Consider the following 15,267-nt stretch of genomic DNA (forward strand, 5'->3'; position numbering starts at 1 on the left):
AGCCCACATAATATCACCATATAGTGCTAAGATAATACTGTCATATACAGCCCACAAAATACCAGACAGTGCCACAATAATACTTCGTATATACAGTCCACATGGTGCAACCATATGGCGCTACGATAATACTGCCATATACCACCATATACTGTGGTGCCAAGTCATAATAGTATTACCATATACTGGCAACCTAATACTACCATATAGTTCCAGGATAATATTGCCATATACAGCCCACATAATACCACTGTATAGTACTGACATAATACTGCCTTTTACAACCTACATAATACCACCATATAGTGCCAAGGCATGATATTATTTCCGTATAAAGGCAACATAATACTACCATATAGTTCCAGGATAATACAGCCACATACAGCCCACATAATACCTTCATACAGTGTCAAAATAATAATGAAATAAATTGCCTACATAATATTATATAGTGGCAGGATAATACTGACAGGTGTAGCTCACAGAATACACAATATAGTGCCAAAATAATACTGTTATGTACAGTACACACAATCGCCATACAGTGTCAACATAATACTGTTGCATATAACCCAGATAATACTGCCACACGGTACTCAACTGAAATACAGTATTACAATGCCACTTTTCATAGTTCTGCCATATATTTTCTTACTCAGTTTACAAATAATACCACCTTTCACCATTAAGTAATACAAACTACCACCATTTGATGCTAGGATAGCACTGTTTTATATAAGCTTACATAATACCGCCATATAGTGCCATGATAATACTGGCATATATAGCTCAAATAATACCACCATATAGTACCATAATACTGCCATATACCACTAACATAGTACCAAAATAATACTGCCATATACAGCCCACATAATCACCATACAGTATCATGCCGATATTGTCAGATAGAGCCCATATAATACCACCATATGGTATCAACATAATACTGCCATAAACAGCCCACATAATTCCACTATATAACCCACATAATAGAACCACATAGTACCAAAATAATACTGCTATATACTGTCCATGTATTCACCATACAGTCTCAAGATAATACTGTCATTTGTAGAACACATAATACCGCCATATAATGCTCAATTTATATACAGTATTGTTATCCTAAATAAATAAATCCTACTTTTAATAATACCGCCATATAGTTCTGAACTCAATTCACAAATACCAACACACACCACAAAAAAAAAAAAAAAGTTCCTCTGTGGTTTGAGCAATGGACCAGTTTCCCACCTCAAACCTGCCCTGCGGTCAACATCGTTGATGCAATATGGCGGTTTTTATGAGTGAGAGAAACCATAACTGTAGTCCGCTCTGCCCGTGAGGTCAGTAATTTCTTTCTGGTTCATAATTATAAACTTTTTTTTTTTTCCTGGAGTTTACAGAAGAAATCTAAAGTGCACAGATACGGTATAGTGGAAGGAAAGCCCCAGAAATACCAGGCGGTGATTGTGTAATTCTTTATTGAATGCCCCCTGCCAGCCTAAGGCTTTCTGAGATATGGAAGACACGGTCAGCGCAGCAATCTGTAATGATTTCCCAGGAGTTTTATCCCTACGAGCGCTGAATAATATGGAATATCGGTCCCTGGTGGATGCTGTCTCTTTCTGGATGACGTACATCTTTCCAACCCCATACTATAAATACTATATGTATAACATTTGAAGGTTTTCTGATTCCAAATCTCCTGAGTTGAAATGATAAATTCTTGCTACCTGCAGTCACCACTAGGGGGAGCTTACTTCATACATTGAACTCAATAATAAAGCAGTATGCAGTAAGCTCCTGAGCTCCCTCTGGTGGTGACTGCGAGAAGATAAAATGTTCTCCACGTGAAAAAACAAAGAAAAATATTATTAGACGCAGAATTTCGATTTGGGTTGGGGAAAGAACCCACTAAATTTGGTGGGTAAAATCAAACACTGCCCCCTATTGGTATATTAGTATACAATGAATTAAATTATGGGGGATAATTTAATTTAAACATCTGGTTATAGCATAGAAGACACTTCTCTCCCTCCTAGGAGGCATTAACCCCGTAGTTTCCATGCCCGGGCAGAGAAAGGTCACTGATTATGGGAAACGCTAAGAGGTTTGGAATGGAAGACATTGATTTTTCCCAATGAAGTTTTCTTTCTTCCGGGAACGCATTATTCCTGGGGAGGGGGAGATGACGGACAGGCGGCGGCTCTGGACATCTCAACCAGATGCAATATTCCTAAGTCTTCTCCGATTTCACAATTATCAGACAATCGCAGGCTCCGCGATGGAACAATAGGAGGATTTTTTTTTGGCCAGGAGTGAAGCTGGCAGCTGCCGGCCCCAGGCACCATATTTCCATTATAACGCCGTCGTAAACAGTAATGCCGTTAGATTGCTGTAATGTTTTCTACAAATTAAGATGATGATGAGGATAATAATGACACGGGTGGTAATTAGCTCGGGTCGTCTGACCATGACTAAACCCAACTTGTGTGGCAGATCGCTATCAGAGCGAGTGGTCCTGCAGGACACGAGTTATGTGCTTGTATGCATGGTGGTCTCACCGGGACCGCTGGGATCTGATCTGAGGGACCACAGGGCAAGGATAAGGGAGCAGGAGCTAATATGAGGGTCCACAGCTGAATAAGGGGTCCATAGCTGAATGTGGGGACAAGTGAATATGAGTGTCCACAGGTGAATGTGGGGTGAGAGATAATACAGGGGTCCACAGCTGAATCCGGGGTCCACAGCTGAATACAGGGTAAGAGCTAATACGAGGGTCCATAGCTGATTATGGGGCAGAAGCAAATATGAGGGTCCGCAGCTGAATATGGTGTAGGAGCAAATAAGATGGTCCACAGCTAAATATGTGTAGGAGCGAATACGAGGGTCCACAGCTAAATATGGTGTAGGAGCGAATACGAGGGTCCACAGCTGAATGTGGGGCAGGAGCTAATATGAGGGTCCACTCCTGAATGTGAGGCAGGAGCTAATATGAGGGTCCATGGGAATACAAGGGTCCACAGCTGAATGCGAGAACAAGGGAATACGAGGGTCCACAGCTGATTTGAGGGGAAGGAGCTAATACGAGGGTCCACAGCTGATTTGGGGGGAAGGAGCTAATACGAGGGTCCACAGCTGATTTGGGGGAAGGAGCTAATACGAGGGTCCACAGCTGATTTGGGGGGAAGGAGCTAATACGAGGGTCCACAGCTGATTTGGGGGGGGGAGCTAATTCGAGGATCCACAGCTGATTTTGGGGAAGAAACTGATATGAGGGTCCATGGATGATTGTGGGGCAAGAGCACATAAGGTCCACAACTGAATGTGGGGCAGGAGGTTATCAAAACTGAATAAGGGGGCCGGTAGCTAATCTAAGAGAACACAGCACAAAAAGTAGAGGGCAGAAGATAATTGGAGAGTCCACACCTGAATCAAGGGCAGGGGCCAGAACTCATCGGAGAGATCAAAGATAAAAGGGGTTCCGTCCCCTAGGAGCTGATCTCAAGGACCATGGTTGAGTAATGGACCCAGGAACTGATCTGAAGGACTGCAGCTGAATATAAGGGTGTAAGAAGCATATCTGAGGTACTAATGTTGAATGAAGTGGCCCCAGAAGGTGGTCTTTGTGATAATAGCTGAATGTGAGACCCTAGGAAATGAGCTAAGGGACCATAACTGAATAATGGGGTCTCTAAGAGCTGAGTTGTATACCGCAGGATGGATGAAGTGGTGAGTTGATCGGGACTTCAGTGCTGATTTGAAAGACCATCCACAGCTGAAGCATGGGTGACCATAAGAGATGATTTGAAGGCCACCGCTGGATGGAAGAGCCCTCAGTGCTAAACCGTGAGACCAAAGTTAAATGGCGGGGCCCTAGTAAATTGTCTGAGGAAATCCAAATAAATAAAGGGGCTCTGGGAACTGATCTACGGGACCATAGTGGAATAAAGTGGCCATGGGATTTGATCTTTGGGACCACAGCTGAATAGGGATGTCCTTAGGAAATTATATGGGGGACCATAACTACTTAAGGGGTCACTAGGAACTTATTTGTGCATCATGGCTGGATAAAGAGGTTCTCATTGCTGATTTGAGGGACCTGAAGCTAAATGATAGGAGACCCTAGAAGCTAATCTGAAGGACCACAGCTAAATGGAAGGGCCCTGGAAGTTGATCATATGAACCACAGATGAATGACGGCGGGCCCTTGGAAATTATCTGAGGGAACACAAATACGGAGGCACTAGGAGCTGATCTGTACACCACAGATGGATAGAGCAGCCCAGTGTTGATTTGTAGGATCACAGTTGAATGTTGGGACCGCAGGAGTTGTTCATAGGGACCAGAGCTGAATAGGGGGTCATTGGGACCACAGCTAAATGTATGGGTCCTAAGAGCTCATGTAGGAGACCATAGATGAATGTTGGGCCCTGAGAACTAATCTAGGAGACCACAGACCCTACAAGCTGATCTGAGGGACCGCAACAGAGGTGGACTGCCCAAGAACTGATGTGAGGGGGCACGGCTGATGTGGGGGGGTATTGTTTATTTAATGTTATTCACCTCTCAGCTGCTCCCCTGCCTAAAATGGCTGATAACAGGGAACAATAGGTTCCAAAGAACTGCAAATGGAGAGAAGACCAGGTTCTGACTTCAGCACCACGGATAGTTCCTCTCGCCTACTTTGCATCACAGTCCGTCCAGAGTCTAATAAAGCCAGTGACAAGTTCTCGGTCCGAGCACTGATGAGGAGACCATGGTATTAAAACCCGCAGCTGTGGAATCTTACAGGGAGACGGGGGAACGTTCTGCTGCCGCGGATTATGGCATTTGTCTGCAGGCTGATTAAACACGGCGAGCGCGGCCTGCAAACCTCCAGATGTAGAGCCACAATTAACAGCCGCTCATATGGTCAGGTCAACGGGATTGAGCGGCTTTACGAGACCTTCTGCGGTTGCATCGGTCAGAAAGCCATATAGGGTATTATAGGGACGCCCCGTAGATATAGGTGATGTCACATTACTGGAAAGGTCGCTCACCAGACAGATGTCCAGCGCCGGTGGCTGACTGATAACTTAATACTGATATATTACTGTCTGCCGCAGTCTGAGAAAATAATCCTGACTGCAAAGCTGAGCCTTAATCTTACACGTAGCACATTGACCTCCCGTCTGTGTCCAGGAGGAATTAGCAAAGACCATGGATGATTAATGTAAAAAAAAAAAAAAGTCTATCAAGGCCTTTACTCCATTTTTCTGATGTAAAAAAAAAAAAGTCGTAAATTTTGGCCAAGATATTTTTGCACAGAAATTTGCGCTGTTCCTGCAGACAAAAATAATAAAAAATGCAGTATATCATAATATTTCATTTTGAGCTGCACCGATGGGTAAAAATGTACTAAATTTATTAGAATTGTGCTTCCCTTAAAGCACAGATGTCAAACTCAAACACACAGAGAGCCATAATTATAAACTTGGACAAAGTCGTAGGCATACCAGTATACAGTATAATGGGCCCCACATAGTCCTCCATACAGAATAATGGGCCCCACATAGTCCTCCATACAGAATAATGGGCCCCACATAGTCCTCCATACAGAATAATGGGCCCCACATAGTCCTCCATACAGAATAATGGGCCCCGCATAGTCCTCCATACAGAATAATGGGCGCTGCATAGTCCTCCATACAGAATAATGGGCTCCACATAGTCCTCCATACAGAATAATGGGCCCCGCATAGTCCTCCATACAGAATAATGGGCCCCGCATAGTCCTCCATACAGAATAATGGGCCCCGCATAGTCCTCCATACAGAATAATGGGCCCCGCATAATCCTCCATACAGAATAATGGGCTCCGCATAGTCCTCCATACAGAATAATGGGCTCCACATAGTCCTCCGTACAGAATAATGGGCCCCGCATAGTCCTCCATACAGAATAATGGGCGCCGCATAGTCCTCCATACAGAATAATGGGCCCCGCATAGTCCTCCATACAGAATAATGGGCCCCACATAGTCCTCCATACGGAATAATGGGCCCCGCATAGTCCTCCATACAGTATAATGGGCCCCACATAGTCCTCCATACAGAATAATGGGCCCCACATAGTCCTCCATACAGTATAATGGGCCCCACATAGTCCTCCATACAGAATAATGGGCCCCACATAGTCCTCCATACAGAATAATGGGCCCCACATAGTCCTCCATACAGAATAATGGGCCCCACATAGTCCTCCATACAGAATAATGGGCCCCGCATAGTCCTCCATACAGAATAATGGGCGCTGCATAGTCCTCCATACAGAATAATGGACTCCACATAGTCCTCCATACAGAATAATGGGCCCCGCATAGTCCTCCATACAGAATAATGGGCCCCACATAGCCCTCTATATAGTATAATGGGCCCCACATAGTCCTCCATACAGAATAATGGGCCCCACATAGTCCTCCATACAGAATAATGGGCCCCGCATAGTCCTCCATACAGTATAATGGGCCCCACATAGCCCTCTATACAGTATAATGGGCCCCACATAGTCCTCCATACAGAATAATGGGCCCCACATAGTCCTCCATACAGAATAATGGGCCCCACATAGTCCTCCATACAGAATAATGGGCCCCACATAGTCCTCCATACAGAATAATGGGCCCCACATAGTCCTCCATACAGAATAATGGGCCCCACATATGGGTGGCTGTTCTGGAGTCGCAGGCCAAATATAACCACCCCGGGGGCCAGAGTCTGACATGTATGCTTTAAAGGGTTTGTACCAAGATTGGAAGTCATCGTTTATCCATAGAGCAGGAGAAAACTTCCTGATCGCTGGGAGTCGGACCTCTGGGACTATCACTGATCCAGAGAACGGGGCTCATCTAAAAGTATGTGCACCTCTACGCCATTCATTCACAGTGGGACTTCTGGAGAAAGCTGAGCGCAGCCCCCAATAAGGATGAATGGAGCAGAGGTGCGGATGACAGATCCCACTCCATTGAGATGGGACGTACTTTGGATCGTCAGGGGTCCAGTGATCAGACCGCCTTCGATCAAGAACTATGGATAGAGAATATCTTCCAAAGTAATATATTTGCGATGTTTTACTCCGGTGCACTGATGTGTAAATTCCCCTGGAGTGGGTATGGGAGTCAGCGGACCCCCTGTTCTGGAGACATTTATTAAACTTTGGATATACCATAAATGTCTAGAATGGAAATTCCCCTGATGTCGGCAGAGCACCGGGACCTTGTAGGATCGGTTAGGATTCCCCGAGCTTATGCATCCCCCTTTAATAGCTAATTTTGAGGTCTGATCATGATTAATGCAAACTGGGTATTTAACCTACATGTATGAAGCGCCAAGAATAATGGGGTCAGCTCCAAAGTCATCCATCTGAACCAAGGTCAAGAACATGACCTGAAGGAGAAGCCTGCTCATGGCTATCCCCCGATACCACGGCGCCCTCTAATGGTTAGCTTAGGGAAGTACAACAACAGATCTATGAGAAAAGTCTCCGTTACAGCAGAGGCAGAGCTGCAAAAATTACTAAATGGAGATGTCTAGTCCTCTAAAATGATGATTTTCTACTTTACCAAGGTCCAAAGGGAAGCATATTCCATCTATGATCAATAGGACATAGTACGTGCTGCTCTTTAAAAGGAGTATTCCCGTCTCATAAAAGGTGATGGTATATTGCAAGGATGTGCTATGACGCAATGATCAGTGGGGGTCTGACCTCTGGGGGTCCCATTAATCCTGAGAATAAAAGGGCTGCAATGCTGATTGAGCACTGCATGTCCCCATTCAGTTCCATGTAGCTGTGCTGGAATTCCCTGCAAAGTGGGTGACCATAAAAATTGCATCACTACCCCGTTATAAGGACATATTTTAGGGTCAGGGTATTTCAGCCTCAATTTCCGAAACCCATTCGCATAGGACCTTGTAATCATGGGGGTCCGCCTTTGCATTGACCCTAAATCACATGAAATTGACTTTTCATTCTGGTGGTCACCCAACTTTCCTGAAAACTGAAAAACCAGGGCAAGATTTAATATTGCACCTACAGACATTATATAACTTTAGGAGGTCACGATCATTAGGGTATGTCTGGTAAAGAGGGGCACGGCATGTACATACTGATTTTACAGCAATTTTCCCGCAGGCAACAGTTCTATAAAGCAGCAATGTCCTGATGTCCGGGGCCCCCGCCGATCCTGAGAATGAAGGGGCTGCAGCGCTGCTGTAGAGTCTCTGCGTGGCTGGAGGCGTCTCTGTGCAGGGAATAGTGATGAAGGGGAAACAGCACTGCAGCCCCTTTCTTTTTATGATCCATGGGGGTCCAAGCAAACGTTAAGTGAAGGCAAATCATACTGAATACAGCTTTAATAAAGGGGCGCCATATTGCATTGCTTCTAGGACAGTATAAGGCGTCCTACCGAGGCACCACACAGTAGTACGTGGGTGCTTTATATTACAGACCCTCGGAGCCCCCATACACACAAACCGGCCACGTGCATAAGGTGATAGAAAGGAAAAAAACAGAAGACCAAAACTCCCTGACACCCGGGGCTCCACGACACCCGGGGCTCCACAACACCCGGGGCTCCACGACACCCGGGGCTCCACGACACCCGGGACTCCACGACACCCGGGGCTCCACGACACCCGGGACTCCACGACACCCGGGGCTCCACGACACCCGGGGCTCCACGACACCCGGGGCTCCACGACACCCGGGACTCCACGACACCCGGGGCTCCACGACACCCGGGACTCCACGACACCCGGGGCTCCACGACACCCGGGACTCCACGACACCCGGGACTCCACGACACCCGGGACTCCACGACACCAGGGACTCCTCAGCACCCAGGAGTGATTCCCTTTTTATTTGCGCTCATGGTTTCCATTAATCTGAGGTGAATGTCTATTTAACCCTCCTATGTCAGCAGCAACCTAATATAAAAAGCCCTGCTGGCCTCAGCTGTAGTTAATGTTTCGTGGATTGAAATCTCCCAGATCCGGGCCGGCGGTATGGATATTTGTGATAGAATTAGTGGTACTGCCGGCAGGTCTGGATGCCTCTTTGTAACCACACAAATCCATCAGGAAGGTAAAGCAATGGCCACAGACGTTCTCAGAAGTGTAATTATTGCAGGAAGGACGGGCACGGAGCGCTGGGATGGGAAAAGAAAGTAGACAAAGGATGATGGGAGTGTGAGACGACCAGAGTGTTACACTGATATGTGTGTGTACGGGTACATGTACTACTACCCCACATGTGTACGGGTACATGTACTACTACCCCACATGTGTACGGGTACATGTACTACTACCCCACATGTGTACGGGTGCATGTACTACTACCCCAGATCTATATGAGTACATGTACTACTATCCCCAGATCTATACGGGTACATGTACTACTGCCCCACATCTATACGGGTACATGTACTACTACCCCACATCTCATCTTTACAGTACATGTACTACTGCCCCACATCCATACGGGTACATGTACTACTACCCCACATGTGTACAGGTACATGTACTACTACCCACATCTATACGAGTACATGTACTACTACCCCACATCTATACGGGTACATGTACTAGTACCCCACATCTATACGGGTACATGTACTAGTACCCCACATCTATACGGGTACATGTACTACTACCCCACATCTATACGGGTACATGTACTACTGCCCCACATCTATACGGGTACATGTACTAGTACCCCACATCTATACGGGTACATGTACTACTACCCCACATGTGTATTTAGATACATAGAAGTCTTTTGTTCTCTGTTATCAGCCATCTCAGGGCAGACGCCGGGTGTTTTTTCTAATGGGATGAGTTACAGGAAGAGCAGATAAATGCCGTCTCTTTGATCACCACTTTCTCACGTGTCCTCAGACCCCCCAGGACATGTTATGTACAGAGGTGTGGACGGCGTCACGTTCCGGCGTCCATGGCGGGTGCGACGCTTCTTACGCAGAACATTAGGACGTCTCTATCTCTCTCTCTTTCTTTTTAGCATTTGCTCCTTTCGATATATAATACAATATCCACAAGTAGTGACGGACAGTGGGATTATTTCTGGGGGCGACGCTCGGTCTCTGTGCACATGACAGTGTATGTGAAGAGGGGCGAGAGAAACTGATGTGACAGAAGGGGGGCGCCGCCGAGCGCAGAAGATATTTTTAGGGTAAGAGAACAAGAATCTGCAGGTGAGAGGAATGAAAATAAAAAGGCGGCAGGAGGAAAGTGAACAAGTTGAGGAAGACGGTATTTTTAGGATGTCTCGTACCTTGGTATATCTATGGTATCTATTGACTAATCTGACATTAGGGAATTAAATGAGGGGTTCATACACACCAGACTTTTTTTTTTATATGTCACCAATAGCCATGACAGAGAGGTGAAAGTTATCACACTCCAGGCTAAAAAAGGGATAAACATATTCATTAAATCAAAACATCACATAAGTTATGGAGAGAAAATCATCCAGGACCCAGAATGCATTGCTCTCACTATTAGCATTTTTTTTTTAAAGAGATATTACACATTAAGTAGATAAAGCCTATTCTTGTATAATGATAACTTATACTTTTTTGTATCAGTGGCTCATGGCTTTTTTTTCCCCAAGATCTCTGCTTGCTGTCACCCACTAGGAACCTTCATTGTTTACTCCCAACGCCCCGGGGTCCTGTGATGATCAGGGCTCGTTACACAACAGCGTCCAGTATGAAGGGTCACGGTTAAAAACTGCGGGGTTGCTATGATATTGTATGGAATCATATAAAATTAGTTTGGCACCTTAATAAAACTTTAGAAAATTCCATAATCAGTCAGGTGTGGGCAGAATTAAAGAATTGGCACTGCCCACGTTAAATAGGGTGAATAAAGGAAATAGCTTATAGGTTGGTGATGGCCAAAAAAAATGTAAAAACTGAATATTTTCATGTTTACGCCATGCCATATAAAGTGACCTTGTGCCGCCTGGCACCCTAACCATCTGGGTACATATATCAGTGTCATGCCCACGCTCACCTTGTGCTTGGCAGCTGCTGCAGAGCTTTCCGATGGAAGCAGATGAAGCAGAAGGACTCCATGAGCCAGCTGGGTGAGATAACATGAAGGATCCCCAGACTGGGGTTGGCACACCTGGTGTCGAATCTTTTAGAGTTTCTCCCACACCAACCAGGGCACAAGATGCCAAGTCTGCAAGAAAAATGAGAAAGTCTTGTGGATGGAGTATGACTCCTATCAGACAGCCCTGGAGTACGAGGATACGATGACTTTCTTAGTCTCTTCTTTCGCGAGATGACCACAGAAACGCAAGGAGTTTACGGAGCGATGCTCTGCAGGCGTTAAAGAGGCAGATCTCCTCTAATGGGTCTCCTTAGAGGATGACAATGATGGAAACAGGCAGGTTTAATTGATTGATGCTCTGCAGGATTAAAGTGTTGGATGCTCTGCAGGAGACGTCCTGTGAATGAAGCCTGTGCTGCGGACTGGATGTCCTAGGGGCTTTCATCCTGCATTTTGTGTCTTACTCCCCCAGGACCGGGGCTGCATGTGGCAGATTTGACCCAAGCTGCGGAGAGAGCTGCCATCACACCGCCACGCACACACTTGTGTACACACACAGAGGGGTGTGCGAGCAGCCTGCCGGCGGTAACAGACACAGCCTGGTATAAATAGCTCATGCTACCAATTCTGCCAGGGTAACCCTTTCTCATCCGTCACAGCGACAGCACGGATATATACCGCCATACACGGGGAACCTGCGGTGTGCCGCTAATCACTAAGGGGATGGATGGATAGAAATGATACCGAAGAAATTATAGATAGATATGATTGATAGATAGATAAAACAATATGAGATATGATACAGAGATACATACAGTCGGGGCCGGTTTTAGATAAAGTCGGTCCCCGGGCAAAAGTTTAAAGTAGGGCCCCAAATGCTGACATACTGTACCATCACATAGAAGCATTTCGATGGTATTTACAAGCGCTGAGTTCAGGCCGTTAATCGACAGTATTGAAGTTGTTCGACGCTTGTTTCCCGGCCTCTGTACACTGGATGACAAAGAATGATGGGCACAGAACAATCACTAATAGATCAGTCTGTCCCCATACAGTATCATGATGTTATCGGCAGCGCATCTGCAGTTGTCACCGGCGATGTGCTGCTGAGAACAATGATTTTTGTTCCAGCATAAACAATCCAATCGCTTGATGAATAGGCAGCATTATGCTCGTTTAGTATAATGCACCCCATAGTCCTCCACATAGTATAATGCACCCCCTAGTCCTCCATATAGTATAATGCACCCCATAGCCCTCCATATAGTATAATGCACCTCATAGTCCTCCATATAGTATAATGCACTCCATAGTCCTCCATATAGTATAATGCACCCCATAGTCCTCCACATAGTATAATGCACCCCATAGTCCTCCATATAGTATAATGCACCCCATAGTCCTCCACATAGTATAATGCACCCCATAGTCCTCCACATAGTATAATGTACCCCATAGTCCTCCATATTGTATAATGCACCCTCCATAGTCCTCCATATTGTATAATGAGCCCCATAGTCCTCCATATAATATAATGCACACCCCATATTTGTCCATACAGTATAATACCCCCCCATAGTCCTCCATATTGTATAATGCATCCCATAGTCCTTCATATAGTATCATGCCCCCTATAGTCCCTCATATAGCATAATGCACTCCCCATAGTCCTCCACATATTATAATGTGCCCCATAGTCCTGCATACATTACAATGTACCCCTTAGTCCTCAATAGAGTATAATACACAGCACATAGTCCTTGATAGAGTATAATGAACACCCCACATAATATAATGCAGCCCACATATAGTATAACGCAGCCCCCATATACTATAATGCCACCCCCATGTAGTATAATGCAGCCCCAATAGTCCTCTAGTATTATGGTCATCACATACTAACTGATTTAAAATAATAAATACAATACTCACCTCTCCCGGTTCCCCCGGTCTCTGCAGTGTGTCTCAGCAGCTCCACTGCTCGACACAGCGTGGCACGATGAAGTAACGTCATCGTGCCCCCTGGCTCAGACATCAGACGCAGAGGGGGAATGATGGGAGAGGGAGCGTCACCTGATGACTCCCTCCTCCATCATTTCTTTCAACTGTATTGGCATCTACGATGCCGATAAAGTTGAATGTGTAATGCCGGACGCAGGGGGAGGGACTGGAGCCAGAGCTGGCACCAGGCCCCCCTGACTCACGGGCCTCATGGCGGGCGTGTGGTATGTTGCTATTAGCAGCTCACCACTGGCTGGGGGCCCCTGGGGTAGTGGAGGCCCAAGGCAAATGCTTAGTTTGCCTCGCCCTAATTCCAGCCCTGCATGCAGTATATACAGTAAGATGATAGATTACAGTCTTATCTATCCATCACCATCAAACTCGATAGATAATAGATAGATAGATGATAGAGAGATAGATAGATAATAGATATAGAGATAGGTAATATATAGATAGATAATAGATATAGAGATAGGTAATATATAGATAGATAATAGATAGATGATAAATAGATAATAGATAGATGATAGATAATAGATGGATGATAGATAGATGATAGATAGATAGATAATAGATAGATGATAGATAATAGATAGATAATAGAGAGATAATAGAGATGATAGGTGGATAGATAGTGATTATCTAGACCTCATTGCTTGAAAATAGTTCCTATATTCTGTTTGTAAACTAGGCTTCTGTTCCTGTCGATTCCCATCTTCCATTATGATGGGCCATGTGAATGTCTGCTCTGACTGAATGCTGAAAGGCTGCTGCCGATCAGCAGCCACTGATTGACTGCAGCGGTCACGTGGCGTAACAATGACTTGCGATAGACTTCCCTCATTCTACACATAAAAACACAGCAGCAAAGTCGGGATGTGTAAATGTTTGGTGAAATAAGCAAAAAAAAAGGTCAGGAAGTGGTTAACAGACGATATGACAAAGCAAGGGAGTGTCGAAACTTTTGACCCAGATTTTTCAGCTGAAATGTCCTTTTTGGGTGATACATTTTAATTTCACGAAAGCCCCTTTAACTTCATATGGGTCGGATCCCATAGATTAGATTATAAAGTGATTTTTATAGTAATATGTAAATGACTGCAGCGATCGGTTGTGATTCGTGGGGGAACCTTGCTGCAAGTGATCAATATCCCTGCAGTGACACCACTGGACAAATATGGTATTACACCTTGCCCAATGAAATGTATGGGATGTCTGGGCAATGTATGGACATGCCGGATCCTCCAGAGAGAAGGAGAATTGCTCCAGGTAGCCACTTTCTTCGGCAGCTAATTAATGGAGACAAGAACTGAGCGCCCCTCGCCTTTTTAAAGCAGAACTATCCCTAACTTGATATGGCTTTACTTAATTAATAACCCCTTTAAGATTACATCATAAAGGATTGGTTTTCGATCGACCTCTCTAGAAGGTGAACGGAGACATAACTGTAGTGAATACAGGGGCTGTAGTACTAGCCGGATCCTGGGGGGGGGGGGGGGGGGCAAAAGATCTCTATGAATAGACCAGTGATAGTTGGGGATTTTGCATTGGGGTCCACAAGCTTCAAGTGACGTCACTGGGAGGTGAAGGGTTAAAAGTCCTGGTGTTTTCCAGGCCCCTGGCACCAGAGGGGTTACTAGGATGAGGCACTTTCCATTGATAATGTGAATTATTAATCAGTTTATCTTTGCGTTTTATTTTCCAGGATGAGAAAATCAATTTGTATTCATTTAGTGCTTATTGCCATAATGTAGACGGATTAATCAACCTGTTTATTACTTGTTGCCTTTTTATACAGATTAAAGTCATTAATGACCCATAGCAAAAAGGTACTCCGAAGCGTAAAAGGTCCCACCTCTGGGGATATATATATTTTTTTTACTTAAATGCATTCATGAAAAACGTTCAGTTTGCCTTCTATCCTCTATGCTGCATTGTCTATTGCTGGCTGCAGAATGAGTTAACTGAGATTATGTCAGCAAGCTTGTCCTGACAGGGAGTTTGTAACTTTTATCTGAGCTCCTCTCAGCTGATTTATGGCCACAGACAACATCAAAGTTGAATGTGCAGAGAAACAGATGACCAATAAAAGCCAAACCAGGCAACATTTTTTATTAAATCAAATTTTTTAAGTAAAGAAAAAAGT

At 45.0% G+C, this 15,267-nt stretch overlaps 1 protein-coding gene across 1 annotated transcript in view; it reads right to left on the reverse strand.

Moving 5' to 3' along the window:
• Nucleotides 1–11,682, reverse strand: part of SBK1 (SH3 domain binding kinase 1) — an 89,999-nt gene extending 78,317 nt beyond the window's left edge. The window contains exon 1 of the mRNA XM_073648273.1: nucleotides 11,079–11,682. Within this exon, the coding sequence (XP_073504374.1) occupies nucleotides 11,079–11,140 (62 nt within the window). The 5' untranslated portion in view covers nucleotides 11,141–11,682. The remainder of the gene's footprint in view (nucleotides 1–11,078) is intronic.
• Nucleotides 11,683–15,267: the final 3,585 nt, after the last annotated feature.

Source organism: Phyllobates terribilis, unplaced genomic scaffold, assembly GCF_046119375.1.
Source record: "Phyllobates terribilis strain yellow unplaced genomic scaffold, ASM4611937v1 Scaffold_9__5_contigs__length_417890890, whole genome shotgun sequence".
NCBI lineage: Eukaryota > Metazoa > Chordata > Amphibia > Anura > Dendrobatidae > Phyllobates > Phyllobates terribilis.